At 43.6% G+C, this 20441-nt stretch overlaps 2 protein-coding genes across 2 annotated transcripts; one reads left to right on the forward strand and one right to left on the reverse strand.

Moving 5' to 3' along the window:
* The first annotated feature begins 6 nt into the window (after nt 1-6).
* On the forward strand, nt 7-2872 carry LOC123053735 (uncharacterized). The gene has a single exon (XM_044477268.1). It carries the CDS (start codon nt 95-97, stop codon nt 2072-2074), a length of 1980 nt encoding a protein of 659 aa, XP_044333203.1. The 5' UTR covers nt 7-94; the 3' UTR covers nt 2075-2872.
* On the reverse strand, nt 2610-5275 carry LOC123053736 (phosphoglycolate phosphatase 1A, chloroplastic). The gene is made up of 11 exons (XM_044477269.1): nt 4870-5275; nt 4706-4773; nt 4508-4600; nt 4338-4409; nt 4158-4229; nt 3918-3977; nt 3785-3837; nt 3419-3516; nt 3202-3301; nt 2959-3062; nt 2610-2869 (listed from the first exon to the last, which is right to left on the reverse strand). The coding sequence occupies exons 1-11, from the start codon at nt 5120-5122 to the stop codon at nt 2763-2765; spliced, it is 1080 nt and encodes a 359-aa protein (XP_044333204.1). The 5' UTR covers nt 5123-5275; the 3' UTR covers nt 2610-2762.
* Between the last annotated feature and the right edge of the window lie 15166 nt (nt 5276-20441).

A 20441-nucleotide genomic window follows, 5' to 3' on the forward strand; every position in this document is an offset into this window, starting at 1 on the left:
GGGAGAAGGGGGCAAGCCAGCCTTCCCCGTTCGATCGGAAGCAATATCTCTCCCCCGGAGGGTCGCCGGCGGAGCAACCGCTGATGCGGCGGCCATGGCGTCGGCGGTGCTCTCGTACATTCAAAGCCTGTGGCCGCTCTCGGCTCTCCTGAAGGAGGACGACCTCGGGGCGTCCGCGCGGCTGGTGCGGACCCTCTCCGTGCCCGAGGAGACGAAGCAGTTCGTGTTCGCGATCCGGGAGCCCGAGACGCAGGGCTTGCTCTATATCCTCGCGGCGCAGAACCTCTCCGAGCAGTCCGCTTTGGACGCCGGCCATCTGATCAGGGCGGTGCGGCCCCGGGCCGTGATCACCCAGGTCGCGCACACAGAGGTCGAGGACGTTTTGATCGAGGAGCAGTGCCTGGCTGAAGGCGGAGCGGGCGGCGTGCCGGCGTCACCATTACAGGTGATTAAGGGTTGCATCACCGAGAAGAAGAGCAAAGATCACTATGTGAAATCCGCCGCTTGCCAGGTCCTGCGGGAGATTTTTGGGGTCGGGTTCTACGGCCATCTATTGGCTGCCAAGAGAGCCGCGGAGGAGACAGAGTCACATTTTCTCTTGCTCGGTTCTCCGTATGAGAAGAATTGCAATGCGGGTGGATCGAGCAACGGAAATAGTACGGATGATAACTCAGCTCAGCAATCGCAGACTAGCTGCTCTCTCCCTCATAGTGCCATGGATGATAAATCTGGTCTCCAGTTACAGAGTAACTGCTTGCTCCCTAAGAGTGCCACTTCAGCAGCAAGCTCCCATGTCAGGAAGATATGCCTTGTGGATGATTATGGAGGACAGCTCATGAAGTCGCTAGCTCCAACTGCTAACTTGTTGTTGTCCCAAGCTATCTCTTCCTATGCTGTTGCGGAGTGCAGACTGTCAGAATGTAAGCCGGCCGACAGATACGAGCCTCCACTTTTTGCGCAGACCGTCTACCCTTTGCTCTCTGACCTTTATGAGATATTTGTTGAAATTCCGTCTATTGGGAAGGCTATGGCTTCTGCACAGATGTTGCTCACTCAAGTTCACAAGGGGAAGCCAGTTTGCAGTGAAATGTTATCTGATGTCTATGTATTTGGAATTGCAATAGAGGCTCTCAGAATATGTTTAAACAATGCAGGAAGACGCCGCATTAATACCAGGGATAATCATAGTTTGGAGAAATTGGAGTTTGCAGAGCTCCCTTCTGAGGAGAAGTGCCACATTCTTCTTGTTCAAGCTCTCAGAAGTCAACTAAGGGAGTTCGGTTCTGTGGTGGCTGTAGTTGATGCCAGCTGCTTAGCTGGAATAAGGAGACACTGGAACACTCCTGTTCCTTTGGAGATCACACAATTAGCTGGCAGTTGCTTCAATCATTATGGCAACAAAAGTGAGAGTGAAAATGAGAGTGATAACAATGAGGTGCCATTGGACAGTACTGATAAAAAGAGCTGGATAGCTGAGAAACCTGTGGTCGCAGTTGGTGCGGGAGGAACAGCAATTCTTGGTTTTTCATCTTTGTCGAAAACTATCCAGGCATCAGCCATTCTTAAGTTGGCTCCATATAAAACTCCAGTGATTTTAAAGTATGGCTTAATGCAGCTGCAAAGGCATGCCGGCGTTGTATTAAGCAAGCTCCTCTCTCATGGGGTTGTTAGTGCTGGTTCGAAGTCATCTGTTTTACAGTTCACAGCTTCAGCAGAGAAGATTCGGGCCGTGACACACACCGTAATATCATCTGTAGAGAGAACTAGCTTGTTGGCGATGCGGACATCGTTCTACGAAATAATGCAAAAGAGGCAGAAGCACAACCGACCTTTCCGAATAGCTCCTTGGGCAACATTTGGTTTTAGCTTGGTTGCATGTGCTGGCCTCCTGAAGCATGGAGATGGGATTGAGTGTGCTGCTGAGGCCGCACCTTCTGTTCCCATGATTGCCTCCCTGGGCCGTGGTCTTGAGAGCTTGCGTGTCACTTCAGAGGAAACGAGGCAAACAAGGAGCCAAAATGTGAAGGAAGCTTTGCTAACATTGTTGCGCAGCTTAAAGAAATCAGAAAAGTAAAGCCACGATAATGTACAACTGAAACTGTATAGATTTCATCATGCAATTTTGTCATTAGAGCGAAGCTTTCATACCATCTGTACAGTACATTATTCTTGTCCTTACTGATATAATGAAATTCTCATGGTATGCTATTGTGTGCACTTCTTGCTTGAGCTTAGAGAGCATGGGAACCAGATTGGATCATTTGTGTTTGATCTTCTGCACATAAAAGTACAGAGCATACACATAATTCGATGTTCATGCTTTAGTAATTTATTGATTCCCAGTAAGATTGCTTGGTACAAGATCTGAGTGAAACACTTTGTTGATAGTATTGTTAGAGGTAATATACAAACAGTAATGCTTCTCTTTTGGAATATTTTCTCATAAGCAACATAAGAGTTGGTGATGCAACTTATTTTTTCTTCTGGGATCATATTTGCCTTATATAGGCTTACATTTCGAGATTAACCAGGCATATTGTGGCTGCCATAGATCTTCTGATTATTCATTGTTAATCTTGAGCCAAGGAAAAGTAGGCAGCAGCATCAAGTTGATATTCATTTAATGATATACATACTTGCATTTAAACATCTGTCTCACGATTACAAATCAATGTGAAAAAGAAAACCATCCATGTGATCTCTTCGTTGCTATACAAAAGTGATGGGCCTCCCCAGGTAAAACAGTCCGTTCACATTTCTGTTCATACTGCTGCTGTTTTAAGGGTGAGAAAATCAGAAATTTGGTTTGTGTAGAAATCTGGCTGTATTTTGTTGTCGGGGCTTTGAAGCATCTGCTCAGAAGTCACACCTGCAGAAGGCAGCCGGCCAAGGTTAGTGCCGATGCAAATTCAGCAGAGGATGCACTAGAGTTCAGGGTGAATGGTATGATCAAGATACCTGAAAGAACCAGAAGAGTTTTGCAGCCTCCATTTTGCCCAAATAGAACGTCAGTATCCAAACGGTCACCTACCATGCATATCTGAGATGTTGTGATTCCAAACCTGCCACCAAAGAAGAACAAAGGTAAAACATCTCAAAACTATTCTTAGACATCAGCTTTTGCTTCACACATTCTTCCTTGCAAGGTTCTGGAAATGGATTCATGGAGCTGGACCACTGCTGGGACAGTTAGCTTCTTACTTCTTTGCCAGATAGTCCATCATGAATGTCGACGGCTTCCCGACGACGAGCGGTTCTTGTTTGGTTGAACCAAGAACAGCGCCAACCATCGACCCGCCACCTGGGCCAAGGCAAATGTTCATGATTTCAGCAAGGGACTGTGTATGTATCCTTTCGCAGTATGTATAAAGAGTTCTGTTTAGCTGGTATATATAAAGAGTTGGAATGCCTGACTAACCTGCCCACTCCTGGGCATCGGTGAGATGGGTGACAGCATCCCTGTTTGTTGCAATGAAAAGGCACCCAGGATTCTCACGTATGCAGAGTGTCCCGTACCTTAGAAGTAAATTAGTGATAAGTTTACATATGTGGAATTGGTAATACCAAATTTTGTAGATTATAAAGAGCTAGCATGTGGTCTTGCTTCTGCACTTGTTTAATCAAATGAGTGTATTTTCAATGTGCAATCAAATGCGCATCTAAATTTCTACAATCCTAAGCAGTCTTAATTGAATCATTTATATCCATCCTTATTTTCATTGTCTTTTTTGTTGTCTAAGTTCATTACTTTGAAGGCGAGAGGAGTGAACGACGATATACTTACTGAACTTTGTAGTAGTTAAAATAGCGATCAAATCCCACTACCACTGCTCCAACCTGTGAAAATCCAAATTTTATTACTGCAGTGGTGGCACTTCTTAACTCAAGATCAGAAGATGAACAATGATCATACTGACATCTTTGTCATGCTCCATGTAGAAGCCAGGCTTCAGCTCAATCTTCTTGTCACCGTCTGTCTGCATGAGCACGGCAATATAATGTAAGCCGGGTAAACTTTTCGGAAGTCTCATCCACTCAAATCAGTTGATGCTGATTAGCATGCAACATTGGCTAAACCACAAGCTAACATGCTAAAATGCAGTTATGTTAACTAATCATGAATATCACAGAGAAAGGAGTCACTCTTTGTTACATACAGGTCCACCGAGGTACTGAAAGCCAGCCAGCTCCAGCTCCTTGAGAATCCCTTCCTCTCCAATCACGTAAACCTGCACCATAGAAATACTTAACTCTGTGCTTGATTTTTTTTGTGCTAAATCATGTGTACCAATGCAATGCAGTCACATTTTCTGAAGATGGTGACTGATGTATGCTACCTTCTTGTCTTTAGGGAAATCGATGGACTGCAGGTACGCAGCAGCTGCGAAGGACGAAGCAAATATCTCTTCCTGCGCATCGATCATCCATGCCTCATCAAGTTGATTTTGCACTAGAGGAAATTGATCGATGGACAGAGACAGCAGTTCATGGCAGGAATAGGTACTACCTCATTGACACTGAGCCCGAGCGTCTCGAACTTCTTCCCGTACTGCTTCCTCGACTTGGTGGAATTGTTGGTCACGAACACCAGCCTCTTGCCCTGCAGCACAGCAACAGCTTGATGAAATCAGCAAGAAGCCATAGGAAGTTTGAGAAGATGATCCATTCTGTGAATCTACCAGAGCCATTACAGTTCACAGCAGACCTTTGATCTGAGCAGGTCGAGCGTCTCTGGCACGCCGTCGATCAGCTTGTCACCCTTCCAAATCACCCCTACGCACAACAACAGCGAGGAAAAGAGAGCCAACTCATTCAGGAAAAGCTGCAGCAAACTGGTAATTAAACCTTAGCGATCGATCAATGTCTCACCGTCGCAGTCGAATATGAACGTCTCTACAGAGTCAATAAGAGCCTCGGCGTCCTCCAGCTTCGCTGCAGGGACTGCCGCTGCCGCCGCCGCCATCACGGGCCGTCTGACGGCGCAATTCGGTGATGCCGCGGTTAGGCTGCCGCCGGTGCGCTGGCTCCTCCCGAAGGACGCGGACGGCGGTAGCGTCTGCGACGATGGGGTAGGGGAGGAGGTGGAGGGCAGGAAGGCCGGGGAGGCGCGAGCCAGGAGCATCTCTGCTTCGATGTGAGTACGTTTTTCTTTGAAGATCGGGTGGCGTTTGGTTGGTGTGGTATATGCCTATGTGGCTGTGCCATGGATGAACATTTTTCGTGTTCCGTCTGGTTGGTGTGGCGCGTCCATGGCTTGTGGATTTGTGGCTGGCAAGGCAAAGGGATTGGGGTGTGGTGTGGGCTAGTGTTGCTGTGGTTGTGGTTCGAGATAGTGTTTGCACTCATACGAAGGTCGGGACTCTCGGGAGGATGGCCCGTTCATTATAGAGCAAATGAAACCGCCGACTTAATAACTAGAGAAAAATCGAAAGAAATTAGACAGATTGTCTATATTTGCTATCTATCCATCATAGCAGATAGTTGTAGAACACTCCCTCCGTTCACAAATATTTCCTCTGTCGGGGTTTATTAGTTATTTTAGGTGAAAGTTTGACCGTAGATTTTAATCATGAAATGTAAGTTTATTTAGCCGTAATAGTATGATTGGAAAGTACCTTCAAATATGAATCTCGGAATATAATTTTGGTGACATATCACTTATATTATACTAGTCAAATATACGGTCAAAGTAGAACTCAAAATACAATGGGGTAAAACTATAAGATGTTTTAACCTTTTTCTAAATCGAATCTATATAGACACATTTTAGTGTGCCTGTTCAGTCATTTCAGTCTATATGCAGTACACAATGAAATATCCAAAACGTATTATATTTGTGAAAAGAGGGAGTATAATATACTAGCAAATGTTGTGATTGATGTTTTTTTCTCGAATACGCACGAATGTGCGTACTATATATTAAAGAAGAGGATGGGGGATGAGAAACCCCTCCACGTTGGCAGTTACAATAGTGTTACATAACTCCAACTCCACGCGGACTATCACAAACTAACTACTCGCGTCATGACCCACCTCCACTCCACGGCCGCTATGAATCGGAACATGTCTGCCTTAAGTAGGCCTGCCACCTTTCACGCCCTACATTCTACCGATATCCTATGGGTGACATGTGTGCTCGACGAAGCATCACCATCAAACACGATCCCGTTCCGAACAATTTCCACATTACAAGTATGAGTAGTGCCCTTGCATCCTTTCTCCTGAGGTTATTGGAGACGGAGCATCCAAGATTGATGTTTTTTGGACGTGTGAGCTTCTCTGAGCCTAAGATTTGCTTTGAGAGGCAGAGAGTTGCCAGCAAGCGGCCACAGGAACACCTTAATTTTGTAATCTTCCATATGTTAAACCAAACTTGCTCTCCAACTCCAATAACCGAGCTAGTAGGGTATGCACTATACACCACGTTAAGGAAAGGATACAAATGAATAATATGAACGTCTGCTAATTAGAAATGGTTCTCAAGTTATAGCGAGCCATCACCCCATAACTCTCTTTACTCGCACCTAACAAAGATCAAATCCCAAAAAAATATGAGGATATATCTTGAGCTGGTACGGATCGATGATATCCGAAATGTTTTTCTGTCAAAGGAAATTGAGGATATAAAACATTTGTTACTCTCTCCGTTCACTATTATAAGATGTTTTTAACCTTTTTTTGAATAAAATGTATATATAGGTATTTTAATGTGTTTGTTCACTCATTTCAGTTTGTATGTAGTATTCAAAAATTCAAAACATTTTATAATAATGAACGGAGGGAGTAATTACATGTGTTAATATTGAACAATGCCCGTATGGGCTCAGTATTCAGATCATCCAGACGATTCGCCAAGGTTTTGCCTCTGCAATTGATGCGCTGCAAGCAATATGTAGTCTACTACCTCCGTTCCAAAATATATGAGGTAGGCTAGTTATTTTGAAACGGAGGTAGTAGAAGAGAGTGGCCGGCTGATGATAATTATGCTTTGATGGCTTTGGTGGGGAGATAGGAACAGGACCTGGGAAGGTGACCACCTTTCCCTCTTGAGTATGTCTGCAATCAAATTCTGCCCTAGTTAGCACAATGAAGTTTCCCCCGCCAAAAAAAGTATAATGAAAATTTTAATTCGACGAGCCCAGCGAAGTAGCTCAAGAGGAAATAATCACGGTGGCTTGGGTGTTATAGTCCCTGATTAAACACGAAACGTGATCGCCGCAAAGGCTGAAAGAAAGGAACAAATCAACAAGGCCTTTACTGAAGAAATACATGCAGCGCGGAATGCAATTTATCTTGCCGTGAACCTGATCATAGAAACGTATGCTCTTCTTGTTGTCCAAAGCATTAGAGCAAGGTTCCAGATGCGTCACCATATGTTACCCTGCTTCAGGAGATGAAGATATTAAAGGATACTACTCCCCCCGTTCACTTTTATAAGTCGTTTCAGACAAGTAAAATTGAGCTGTTTTACACAGTGTCTGAAACATCTACAAAGCCTTATAAAAATGAACAGAGGGAGTACTTATTTTAGCAACTGTATCAGTCAACATTGTCTAAGATCCTGTATGATCGAGGCCATAGTGTTATGCCCCAACGGAGAAGAGATAGGCCTACCGGCAGGAGAGAAATGGGGTTAGGAAGATGAGAATTAGCTTTTCGTTTCTTAATGCCCAAGAAGAACACTGCCAGGTTTATAACAACACCTGACAGTGGGGTCCACTTGCAGCACAACTCACACACAATCCGACACGCAAACTCCTCGATTGCTGACTTGCTCTGCTCTTCTATGTGTTTTTCTTCATCAGCCAGCGTGTCATCAGGCGTAGCCGTGAGACTGCCACCCCCTCGAACGCCAGCTTGTCCGCAAGCTGGAGCCTTTGGAAATCGTTTGAAGAGCACTTTATAATCTTCCCATGCTGCCATTGTCTCCGACAGAGAACTCCACTGGATGAACACTTGCAGGTACGCGGCATTGCCTTTCTTCACCAAGCGACGGTCTAAGATTGTTGCAGGCTCCACTTCAGTGCTATCTAACTCCAAGGGATTTGGCAGAGAGGTGTAGGCCGAAGTGTAAATAGGAACATGTAGTTTGAGTTGCGAGACATAAAATACGGAGTGTACTTGACTCCCTTCAGGCAACTGACCCAATTCTTCCCGGTATGCTATATGGCCCAAAGAGCATGTAAGAATGCTTGGTGTACTTGCTATTGACCAATGAATTTTAGACATATAGTGGAAGTTTTAAGTATACCTTATCATTGAGTGAGAACTCCATTTTACTAAGTTTAGTATCAACCATGTGTTTCTTGCGAAGTTGAGCCTTGGCTAACTAAACTTTGAGCAGATCAGTATTAAGTTGTCTATCTTCCAGTGTCTGAACCGCATCGGTATATGCAATCAGAGGACAAATCAGGAAGCATACCTGATACATCTCCAACGTATCTATAATTTATAAAGAATTCATACCATGTTTACCTAAGTTCTACATGGTTTTGGTGCACTTTTATATGATTTTTATGGACTAACCTGTTCTTAGTGCCCAGTGTCAGTTCTTGTTTTTTGGCTATTTTTTGTTTCGCAGAAAATCCATACCAAACGAAGTCCAAATGACATGAAAATTTACGGTGATTTTTTTGGAACATAAGGGACCCCCGAAGCTTCGAGGGAGGACCAGAAAATCCACGAGGGAGTCATGAGCTCACCCCACGTGCCCTGGGGGGTAGGGGGTGTCCTCTGAGGTCGTGGGTCCGATGTAACTAAGATTGGCGTGAAACCAACGCTGAAAATAAATCGGGAAACCCACAGAAAGAAACCTAGAACTTCCACGCCACCGCTACAAGCCTCTTGTACCGAAGCGATCTCATCTGGACGCCTTTTCCGGCACCCTGCTGGAGGGGGAAATCATCACCGTAGGCCATCTTATCATCCCGGCGGTCTCCATGACGAGGAGGGACTAGTTCACCCTCGGGGCTGAGGGTATGTATCAGTAGCTATGTGTTTAATCTCTCTCTCTCTCTCTCTCTCTCTCTCTCTCTCTCTCGTGTTCTTGATTTGGCACGATCTTGATGTACCACGAGCTTTGTTAACATAGTTGTATCATATTGTGTTCTTCCCTCTTTATCTTGTTATGATGAATTGAGTCTTTCCCTTTGAGGTTTCATTATTATTGGATTGAATATTTTGGATTTGAGAACACTTGATGCATGTCTTGAATGTGGATACCCGTGGTGACAATGGGGTATTCTATTGAGTCACTTGATGTATGTTTTGGTAATCAATTTGCAGATTCCTGAGGTGACAATGGGGTAATCTAGGCACATATGTTGATACACGTTTTTGTCCTACTTTCTTCGATAGAAACTTTGGGGTACTCTTTGAAGTTTTTTGTGTTGGATTGAATATTATGCATATGAAATTGTTTGATGCATATCGAATAATTAACTCACGGATACTTGTGGTGACATTGGAGTATCTAGGTGACATTAGAGTTGATTGATGCGTATCATATGGTGTTATTTTACTTTTAGTACGAATCTAGGGTTTTTTTCTGACACTTATAGGGATGGCTTAATAGATTGATCAAAAGGATAACTTTGAGCTGGTTCGCTACCTACAACAATTTCATCTTATGTTCTCCGCTATTATAAGAACTTTGGAGTGATTCTTTGTCGCATGTTGAGGGATTGTTATATGATTCAATTATGGTAGCACTGCTGAGAGATTGCACTAGTGAAAGTATGAACCCTAGCCCTTGTTTCTATGCATTGATGTACCGTTTTGCTCGCTGTTTGCTACTTGTTACCTTGCTATTTTTATTATTTCAGGTTACAAAAACCTATATCTACTATCCATACTACACTTATATCACCACCTCTTCATCGAACTAGTGCACCTATTGAAAGAACATGTGGTGCCCCATGTGTGGTTTTGGTAATTGATGACATTCTCTATGGACTAACGGTTGCATTGAGTTATATTTGAAGGATTTGTCCATAGGCTTTTCTTGAGGTCCATTTGTTGGTTTCAAGGAGAGTATGTGATGATCAAGGTGCTATTCAAGTAATTATCTAAAGATTGGTCATGTGAGAGGTTGATCAAGACTAAGTCAAAGAGTGAATCAAGTTGATCAACTCAGAAAGCGTGCAAGATGTACCGAGAGGGATCAAGTGATCCTATGGTACGGTAAGCATTGTCTGTTACGCCTTGTGAACTAACCCATGGTCTACGTGAGAGTTCTATGTGGGGTTAGGTATGTTTCCATGGGCTTGCGTCAAGAGGAAGATATCATACAACCCATGGGGAGGATGACATCAAGTGGTGATCGTCATCAAGATTGCGGTGTGCAAGTTCAAGTGGAGCATCATGAAGAGATCACGTCCTTGATGCTTGCCGTCCATTGTGGTGACAATGGACTTGTGAAGATGCGCCAAGGAGTGGCTCACCCATAGTGTACTATGGGGGAGCAATCTACTAGTCTTCATCAAGCTAGTGCAATCAAGAAAGGTGGTCCAACTTGAGGGAGTCAAGACCGTCATCATCTAGCTCAAGTGGACTATGTGCAAGGAAAATGTTTGTTCTTGATAGGTTTTCTATTTTACCGGTCTCATGGTGTTAGTTGGGAGACCGGATTATAGGTTCGATAGCCGTACTATCAAGGGGGGCTCTCGAGTGAGTAACTTGATCGTATCGTTCGGTGAGAGCTCAAACCATTGTATTCTTGGCACCATCATATTTCTTGGTTCTTGTTTGGATTTTCTCTTTGCGAGGTTTTAGAGCTTGTGGTATCTTCGTGACAAGCCCTAGTTCATCGAAAACCGATTTCCTGTGCATCTTCTTTTGCGTTTTTGGTGTTGGAGTTTTTACCGGTCTTATTTGAGAAAGGGTTATCACCATTTTATTTTGGGTACTTTCTCAATTGCTATTTCTTGATATTTCTATCAAGATTGTGTTAGCCCTTGTCTCTAGCTTTCCCACAAACTTGGTTTCATCAAATTCGGAGTTCGTTTGCAAAAGTTGTGGTCGTTTAAATTTTACCTTTTCCCGCATCTCTCTGCCTAGTGCGGGTGCCCGGGGTCACCCGAGCCCCTCCATAGTGACCTCTCTGGCCGGTCCGGGTGCCCGGGGTCTCGCCCCCCGGGTGCCCGGGGTCATCCGGGGCGCTCTCTCTCCTCTGATCACCCCGGGTGCCCGGGCTCCTCTGCCTCCTCCTCTCGGCCCCCTCCGGGTGCTCGGGGTTGGGACCCCCGGGTGCCCAACCCCCATGCCGCCGTGCTTCCTTGTTCGTTTGGGTGCCCGAGGTTTTCCCCCCAGGTGCCCAGAGTTTAGTGGCTTTTTCTCTGGGTTGTGCGGGTGCCCGGACCCCTTGTGTCCGGGTGCCCGGGGTGCAACGGTCATATTTTTCTTGGGGGTATTTATACCCCCTTCTTCCACCTCCAACCTAAGAAATCTAAGCAAGTTTCCCCCCCACCATTGTTGACCTCTTGGAGCTTGCTATCTCTCAATCCCTCCATGGATTCTTGCTAGTTTTTTGGGGAAAAGAGAGAGGAGATCTAGATCCACATTTCCACCAATTACTTTCTCCTCTATGTGAGGGGAACCCCTTGGATCTAGATCTTGGAGTTCTTGGTGTTCTCCTTCTTGTTCTTCCTCTCATTTTCCTCCATAGCTTTCGTTGCTTTGGTGGGATTTGGGAGTGAGGGACTTGGGCACTCCGTGTGCCCTTGCCATTGCATTAGTTGCATCGGTTTGAGTTCTCCATGGTGCTACGTGAAAGTGAAAAGTTGAGAAGCTTATTACTCTTGGGTGCTTGGTGCCCTAGAGCTTGTTCCTCTTGGGTGCTTGGGTGCCCTAGACGGTTGGTGGTGCTTCGGAGCTCAATCATTGTGGTGTAAAGCTCCGGGCAAGCGTCGAGGTCTCCAATTAGGTTGTGGAGATCGCCCCGAGCAATTTGTACGGGTTCCGGTGACCGCCCCCAAGTGTTGCCAAAGTGTACGGGTTCGGTGACCGCCCCCAAGGGTTTCCATTTGTATGGGTTCGGTGACCACCCTCAAGGGTCCCTAAGTGGAATCACGACATCTTGCATTGTGCGAGGGCGTGAGGAGATTACGGTGGCCCTAGTGGCTTCTTGGGGAGCATTGTGCCTCCACACCGCTCCAAACGGAGATTAGCATCCGCATGGGTGTGAACTTCGGGATACATCGTTGTCTCCACGTGCCTCGGTTATCTCTTACCCGAGCCCTTTACTTATGCACTTTACTTTGTGATAGCCATAGTATGACATGTTATATATCTTGCTATCACTTAGTTGTTTATCTTGCTTAGCATAACTTGTTGGTCCACATAGGTGAGCCTAGTTGATTTAGGTTTTGTGCTTGACAAATTAAACGCTAGTTTTATTCCACATTTGTTCAAGCCTAAACTGTAATTATTTTAAAGCGCCTATTCACCCCCCTCTAGGCGACATCCACGATCTTTCAATTGGTATCAGAGCCTCATCTCTCTTTATAGGGCTTTACCACCTAGAGATTAAGGATGTCGACTAGGGGTTTAGGATTCCGTGACACTCTTAGTTTGGATGGCACAAATTTTGATGTTTGGGTAATTCGCATGCTTAATCTCTTTAGGGTCATGGACCCAAATTTAGAGCGAATTGTAGATATGGGTTTTTCTCCTCCAAAGGATCCCCAAAGATTTTCTTTTGAGGATGAGAAAAACTCTTATATCAATGCTCAAGCTTCTAATGTGCTTTTTGATGCTTTGAGCAATGTAGTTATATTTCAACTCATGTCGTTCCGGGATGCTCATGAGTTGTGGACAAAGCTTCAAGATAAATATTGCATGTCCAAGTTTTGTGGGGATGATTGTTCTCCTTCCACCTCCGGCCGTGTTGTGTTCTCAACTTCTTCTACTTCACCTACATGTGGTTTGCCACAAGGTAATGACATGGTGAGTAGTGGTGTTCATTGCAATAATGATAGTGGGCTTATTGTTGATAATCCTTCATCACTTTCTTATTGCAATGCTTCATCTTTGGACTTTAGCACTTCGAGCACTCCAAATGTTTCTCATGCTTGTGTTGATAGTCCTTGCATATCATGTAGAAATTGCTTGACTAAATATCATGATTATATGCTTGCTATGTCTTTTTGCCATGATAAAAAGGCATCTATTTCCTCGAGTTGTCGTGCTAACAATGTAGAGGAAACCCAACACCCCATGGAACAAGATGTGGTCTTAAATGGTGCTTCAAGGGATCCTACATCATCATCTATTGCATTTTGCCTTATGGCCAAGGCTTCAAAGGTATATCCCACTTTGAATCCCAATATATCTTGTGATGATATTGATGATGGCAAGAATGATGATGATGTTGATTATGATGAAGAGAATGATAATGTTGCCTCCTTAAAAATTAAGGGGGAAATGCTTTTTAAAGCTCTTCTTAAGAATAAAATTGCTCATTCCAACTTCATGGAAATCATGTCTATTGCTATTGAGGGCAAGAAATATATTGATGAGTTGGAATCTCGTTTTGAGGACCATGAGGTCACCATTGATAAAATGGAAGGTCATGAGCGTGATTACGCTAATGAGATTGCGGACCTCTCCCAAGCTCTTGAACTTGAACAAACCACCAAGGAATCTCTTGAGGAGACTTTTGCTCTAGAATTATCTAGAGTGAAGGAATCTCATGATAGAGCTCTTGAGGCGGCCAATGTTTTTAAAACTAAAAATGCTAAGCTTGAAGTTGCCCATGCTAGACTCCTTGAGGATTTTGAGCACCTCGAAAATGGCTCAAGGGTCATCAAGGGTGAGCTCATCAAACTCACCAAGTCTCATGCTCAACTTGAAGCTTCTTATTTAAAAGAGCTTGCCAAGTTGTCCTCTCCTATTGTTGTTAATGATGATGCTTGTTCTACTAACTCTATTACTTTTGAAGCATGCATTTTGAAGGAGAATGTTGAGCTACGGGCTCAACTTGAGTTGCTATCTAGCAATTATGGGAAATTGGAAGAAAGCCATGAAAATCTCAAGCTCTCATGATGATCTTCTAGTATCCCATAATGTGCTAAAGATAGCTCATGAGTCCATGATTGCTAAGGTAACATCTAGTGAGCCTCATGTGGATACCAGCACTACTTTTAGTCAAAATGCTAAATTGCCTTATGCTATTCCTCGTAATTCATCCATGCATAACATTGGTACATCTTGTGATGAATTGCTTTCCTTGCCTTGTTGCTCTAACAATGAAGCTTATACTTCCTATAGTGCTTGTGTTGAGACTAACCATGTAGAGGAAATCAAAGAGCTCAAGGTCCAAGTCACTTCTTTGAAGAAAGACTTGGAAAGGTGTCATGAAGGGAAGGACACACTCAACAATATCTTCAGTGTGCAAAAATCCCCCAATGACAAAGGTAGACTTGGATTCAACTCCAATAAGAAGAAGTCCAAGAGCAACAAGAAGAAGGGCAAAAAACAAGTCAAGAATTCAGCCAAGATCATTTGCTTCAAGTGCAAAATTGAAGGGCATCATGTTAGATCTTGCCCTTTGAAGAAGAAGGCCATTAGTGACAAGCAACAAGGGAAGTGGCCACAATTTATTTCTCATGCTCAACCTCAAGTTGAAGAAAGGCCTCTTCCCAAGAAAACTCAAGCTAATGCTTCTCAAGGTGAGAAATCAAGTGAAAAGAAAGTGAAGAGTAGACGTTGCTACCTATGTCATGAGAAAGGTCACCTCGCTTCTTCATGCCCTAGTGGTAACTTATCCAACCCAATTATTATTGATGATATATATTCTCTTGGGAAGGATAAGGTTGACAATGTGTTTGCCAAGTTTGTTGGTACTCAAAGCGGTTTCAAGCAAAGAACCATTTGGGTTGCCAAGCTTATTGTGACTAACCTCTTAGGACCCAACTTGGTTGGGGACCAACAAGCTCAAACTTGATCAATAGGTGTCTTTGGAGGGCATTGGAGACTTGGCTACATTATGAAGAATTAAGGGGTATTCATCATTCATATTGCCTCAAGCCAAGTCATTTGGATTATCAATTTTCTATCTCATATCCAATGTGCCTCCTTGCGGTAACTTGTACTTAAATTGTTTACATTGAAAGTTACTTTCCCCTTTGCATGTTTTGGTTTTGCACCTTGCATGTGTTTGTATATGTGTGCTTCCAATTTGCTTATCTTGAGTAATCAAGTATGTGTATGTTGGTTTGCACTTCATGTACGTGTGAGTTGTGTGTTGAGCCTTTTGCATCTTGTTTGTATCTTAATTGGCTCTTGTGAGAGATTAATGGAACACCCATTTTGGGGGAGTGATGTTCTTTGTGTACCTCACGGTCCCACAAATATGTGTACATGAGGAATACCACCGAGTATTGATATTGCAAGCTTATCTAGTCACTATGTGGTATGTCTTCTCATGAGAAATCCAAATTCTAAATAGTCCATTAATTATCTCTTGTTGGATCCTTTTATTGCCTCTTGTTAAGTTTTCTTGGGTATCACATTATGGAGGAGTAATATACTATGTGTATATTACAAGCCTAGAAAATGTGTACATTTGAGATATTGTCACCTAGAGTTGATATTGTAAATTATCTTGTTCCTAGGTGACATGTTAGCTCTACAAGTTGCAGTTTTCTTGTTCTTGGTGTGAAAATGATATTGGATTTCGTTCTATCTACCACTAGGAATCATTTCCAAATACTTCTTGTCTTTTGACAATTGGTACTCACTTATGTGAGGTCAAAATTATTGATCATCTTCATCGGATTTTATTTTCATTTGCCTTATCTCTTGCCAAGATTGTGTCAACTCCCATTGCCTTCCGTGCCACTTGAGGATCTTGTTGTTTTCTTGATCTTGTCTAGTGTTTTCTTGATATAGTGAAAGTGGTGATCCCACCTTGTGCATTTTGTATTCAAATGCAAATTCTCTATAATGCACAACTCATGGGGAGCTATCCTATTTTCTATAAAACACTCACCTTGTGATCCTTATCAAGTGTGTGTTGGTGGAATGCAAACCGTTTCTTTTTGGTACTTTGTGCCATCATGAAACTTTGTAGAGCACTTGGTTTTTTTGGAACCATTCTCTCTTTTGGGAGTTTGACATCTTTCTTTTCGCGTGTATCAATGGACATCTCATTCCTTGATGTATCTTTCAGTTGACATCCGCCAAGTGATGATTTATTCATTTGGTAGCTTTTCTTCACTTGGTATTTCTTTGTCAATTGGTATCGGTTCTTGAGAGTCTTGAGCATGCATATTAATTTCATGTAGTCTCTTTGGCATGCTTTCTTTCCTTGACCCAATATATAGGGGAAACTCCACCAAGTCTCAAATTGGATGAGATGTGCATGAAATTCATTTTCATATCTATATGCACATATTTATGTGGAGTTTGTCCTATATACTGTTGGTTCTCTAACTCTTTGGTCCCAATGAGTTTGGGTACCATTTTGTTTGTGTTGTTGTTCTAGGAACAATTGGAGATGCATTGGATGCTCGACTCACTCACAAGGAAGGTGTTGTCACCATGTGCTTATTGGAGTCAAGCTATAGGATGAACAATGAACTACTATCTAACTTCTATTGGTATCTACTACATCCTTCCAATGTAAACTCGGTAACAAGTATCTTCATATACTTCATGCACACATTTCTTGCATCAACCTTGTGTAGGTTGTATCATGGCACGTTATTCATTCTTTCTTGTGATACTTGTTTCCTTTCTCAAAGCATCCCAACAATGATCTCTTGTTTCTAGTTGTGATGTCTTTGATGTTCGTGTGGTTGGAATTCATTTATATACAATAAGACCATATCTAGCCATGTGCTATGCTCTCAAGCAAATTTCTTATTGGTATATTTATGACTTCCTTGTGGATATCTTGTTCTTTCCTTTTTGTAACTATTTCGTCTGTATATCCTTCTTTGTGGATTGATATCATCATGATTTTCATCTACCTAGAATCTTATACACTTGAGAGAAGTTACATTTGTAGTTAATATACTTATTATTTCAAATCCACCTTTCCTTGGTGGTTATGTGAAAATATTTATCTTGAGTGCGGATCTTATATCGTTGCATCTTGATGCACTCTGTTGTGGTGAAGATATTTTTTCTCTTGCTTGTCTTGATAAGGCTTTTGTCATTTCGATTGGTATCCCTCCTCTTAACAAAGCTATCATTTTCTTTCTTCACCATGGGTTGTCACAAGTGTTGGTTATTCATTTTGCATATTTAGTGTGCTTGTGAACCCATTTGCTTGGTGTGTGTGGGAAGGACATGTCATGCACCTTGTATCTCCACTATTCAAGACTATGTTGATGCTTAATGCTCACCCTTACATTAGTCTTCTCAAGTGCTTTGCCATGACTCACACACATCATTTTGGTTGAGCCTACTCTTAAGTTGCCTGTTTTATATGTTGCTCAACCATTTTTTGTTGCAGGTACTAGGCTTTGTTTCCTACATGCTCACTTCCACTTGTTGTGAGTTTCTATTGATTTTCGGGGAGTGATGATCCTATTTTGTGCACTTGGTATCCTAATGCAAATATTCTAAGGAGTGCACAAATCATGGGGAGCTTCACTAGTGTCTTTAGAACACTCAGTTGCTCTCTTGCACTTGTCGTGAGGTTCTATTGATCTTGGGGGAGTGACGATCCTATTTTGTGCACTTGGTATCCTAATGCAAATATTCTAAGGAGTGCACAAATCATGGGGAGCTTCTCTAGTTTCTCTAGAACACTCCTTTGCTCATATCATAATATTTTTTAACGTAGGACCATTGGTCTAGTTGGTTCAATTGGTATCTTTTGATAGCTTGCTTCAATTGGTATCTTTTGATTTCTTGATTGCTTGTTTCTCTATTTGTTGTGTCTTTGTGGCATATCATTCTTTAGCAATCTTTGTGCCTCAATATATTTTGTCTTCCTCCAAGTATTTACCTTTGGATATCTATGGAGGAACACAATTTATGTTGGCCTTCTAAGCTTTTTCGCCCATTTTGGCAATCGATGCCAATGGGGGAGAAGTTTCAGAGAGTTTTTGTGGAGAAGTTTACAGAGTTATTTCTTCTTGCTTTGGTTTTGTTCCTAAGCATTTGCATCTCATACACATGCATCATTGGTTGTTGCATTGCATGGTGATGCATAATTCCTTATATAAACTCTCTTGAAAGGGATTGTCATCAATTACCAAAATGGGGGAGATTGAAAGAACACGTGGTGCCCCCATGTGTGGTTTTGGTAATTGATGACATTCTCTATGGACTAACGATTGCATTGAGTTATATTTGAAGGATTTGTCCATAGGCTTTTTCTTGAGGTCCATTTGTTGGTTTCAAGGAGAGTATGTGATGATCAAGGTGCTATTCAAGGAATTATCTAAAGATTGGTCATGTGAGAGGTTGATCAAGAGTAAGTCAAAGAGTGAATCAAGTTGATCAACTCAGAAAGCGTGCAAGATGTACCGAGAGGGATCAAGTGATCCCATGGTTGTGGCCGTTTCAATTTTACCGTTTCCCGCATCTCTCTACCGAGTGCGGGTGCCCGGGGTCCTTGACCCCCGGGTGCCCGGGGTCACCCGAGCCCCTCAATAGTGACCTCTCTGGCCGGTCCGGGTGCCCGGGGTCATCCGGGGCGCTCCCTCTCCTCCTCTGATCACCCCGGGTGCCCGGGGTCTTGGACCCGGGTGCCCGGAGTCCTGTGCCTCCTCCTCTCGGCCCCCTCCGGGTGCCCGGGGTTGGGACCCCTGGGTGCCTGGCCCCCATGCCGTTGTGCTTCCCTTGTTCGTCCGGGTGCCCGGGGTTTTCCCCCCGGGTGCCCGGAGTTTTCCCCCCGGGTGCCCGGAGTTTAGTGGCTTTTTCTCTGTGTTGTGCGGGTGCCCGGACCCCTTTTGTCCGGGTGCCCGGGGTGCAACGGTCATATTTTTCTTGGGGGTATTTATACCCCCTTCTTCCACCTCCAACTTAAGAAATCTGAGCAAGTTTTTCCCCCACCATTGTTGACCTCTTGGAGCTTGCTATCTCTCAATCCCTCCATGGATTCTTGCTAGTTTTGGGGGGGAAAGAGAGAGGATATCTAGATCCACATTTCCACCAATCACTTTCTCCTCTATGTGAGGGAACCCCTTGGATCTAGATCTTGGAGTTCTCGGTGTTCTCCTTCTTGTTCTTCCACTCATTTTCCTCCATAGATTTTGTTGCTTTGGTGGGATTTGGGAGTGAGGGACTTGGGCACTCCGTGTGCCCTTGCCATTGCATTAGTTGCATCGGTTTGAGTTCTCCATGGTGATACGTGAAAGTGAAAAGTTGAGAAGCTTATTACTCTTGGGTGCTTGGTACCCTAGAGCTTGTTCCTCTTGGGTGCTTGGGCGCCCTAGACGGTTGGTGGTGCTTCAGAGCTCAATCATTGTGGTGTAAAGCTCTGGGAAAGCGTCGGGGTCTCCAATTAGGTTGTGGAGATCGCCCCGAGCAATTTGTACGGGTTCCGGTGACCGCCCCAAGGGTTGCCAAAGTGTACAGTTTCGGGGACCCCCCCAAGGGTTGCCATTTGTACGGGTTCGGTGACTGCCCTCAAGGGTCCCTTAGTGGAATCACGACATCTTGCATTGTGCGAGGGCGTGAGGAGATTACGGTGGCCCTAGTGGCTTCTTCGGGAGCATTGTGCCTCCACACCACTCCAAACGGAGATTAGCATCTGCAAGGGTGTGAACTTCGGGATACATCATCGTCTCCACGTGCCTCGGTTATCTCTTACCCGAGCCCTTTACTTATGCACTTTACTTTGTGATAGCCATAGTATGACATGTTATATACTCCCTCCGTTCCCAAATATAAGTCTTTTTAGAGATTCCAACGAGTGACTACATACGGAGCAAAGTGAGTGAATCTACACTTTAAAATATGTCTTCATACGTCCGTATGTTGTAGTCCGTTTGAAATGTCTAAAAAGACTTATATTTAGGAATGGAGGGAGTATCTTGCTATCACTTAGTTGTTTATCTTGATTAGTATAACTTGTTGGTCCATATAGGCGAGCCTAGTTGATTTAGGTTTTGTGCTTGACAAATTAAACGCTAGTTTTATTCCGCATTTGTTCAAGCTGAAACCGTAATTATTTTAAAGCGCCTATTCACCCCCCTCTAGGCGACATCCACGATCTTTCACCTATACAATTTACCATTGCATTAGGTGTGTTGGGGACACAAGAGACTCTTTGTTATTTGACTGCAGGGTCGTTTGAGAGAGACTATCTTCATCTCACACATCCCATAGATTGATAAACCTTAGGTCATCCACTTGAGGGAAATTTGTTGTTGTCCTACAAAACTCTGCGCTTGGAGGCCCAACCGAGTCTACAAGAATAAAATTGTGTAGTAGACAACAATAGCATAAATGGGCCTAGTTTTGTAGAGGAGAACACCCAA

Source organism: Triticum aestivum, chromosome 2D, assembly GCF_018294505.1.
Source record: "Triticum aestivum cultivar Chinese Spring chromosome 2D, IWGSC CS RefSeq v2.1, whole genome shotgun sequence".
Lineage (NCBI taxonomy): Eukaryota > Viridiplantae > Streptophyta > Magnoliopsida > Poales > Poaceae > Triticum > Triticum aestivum.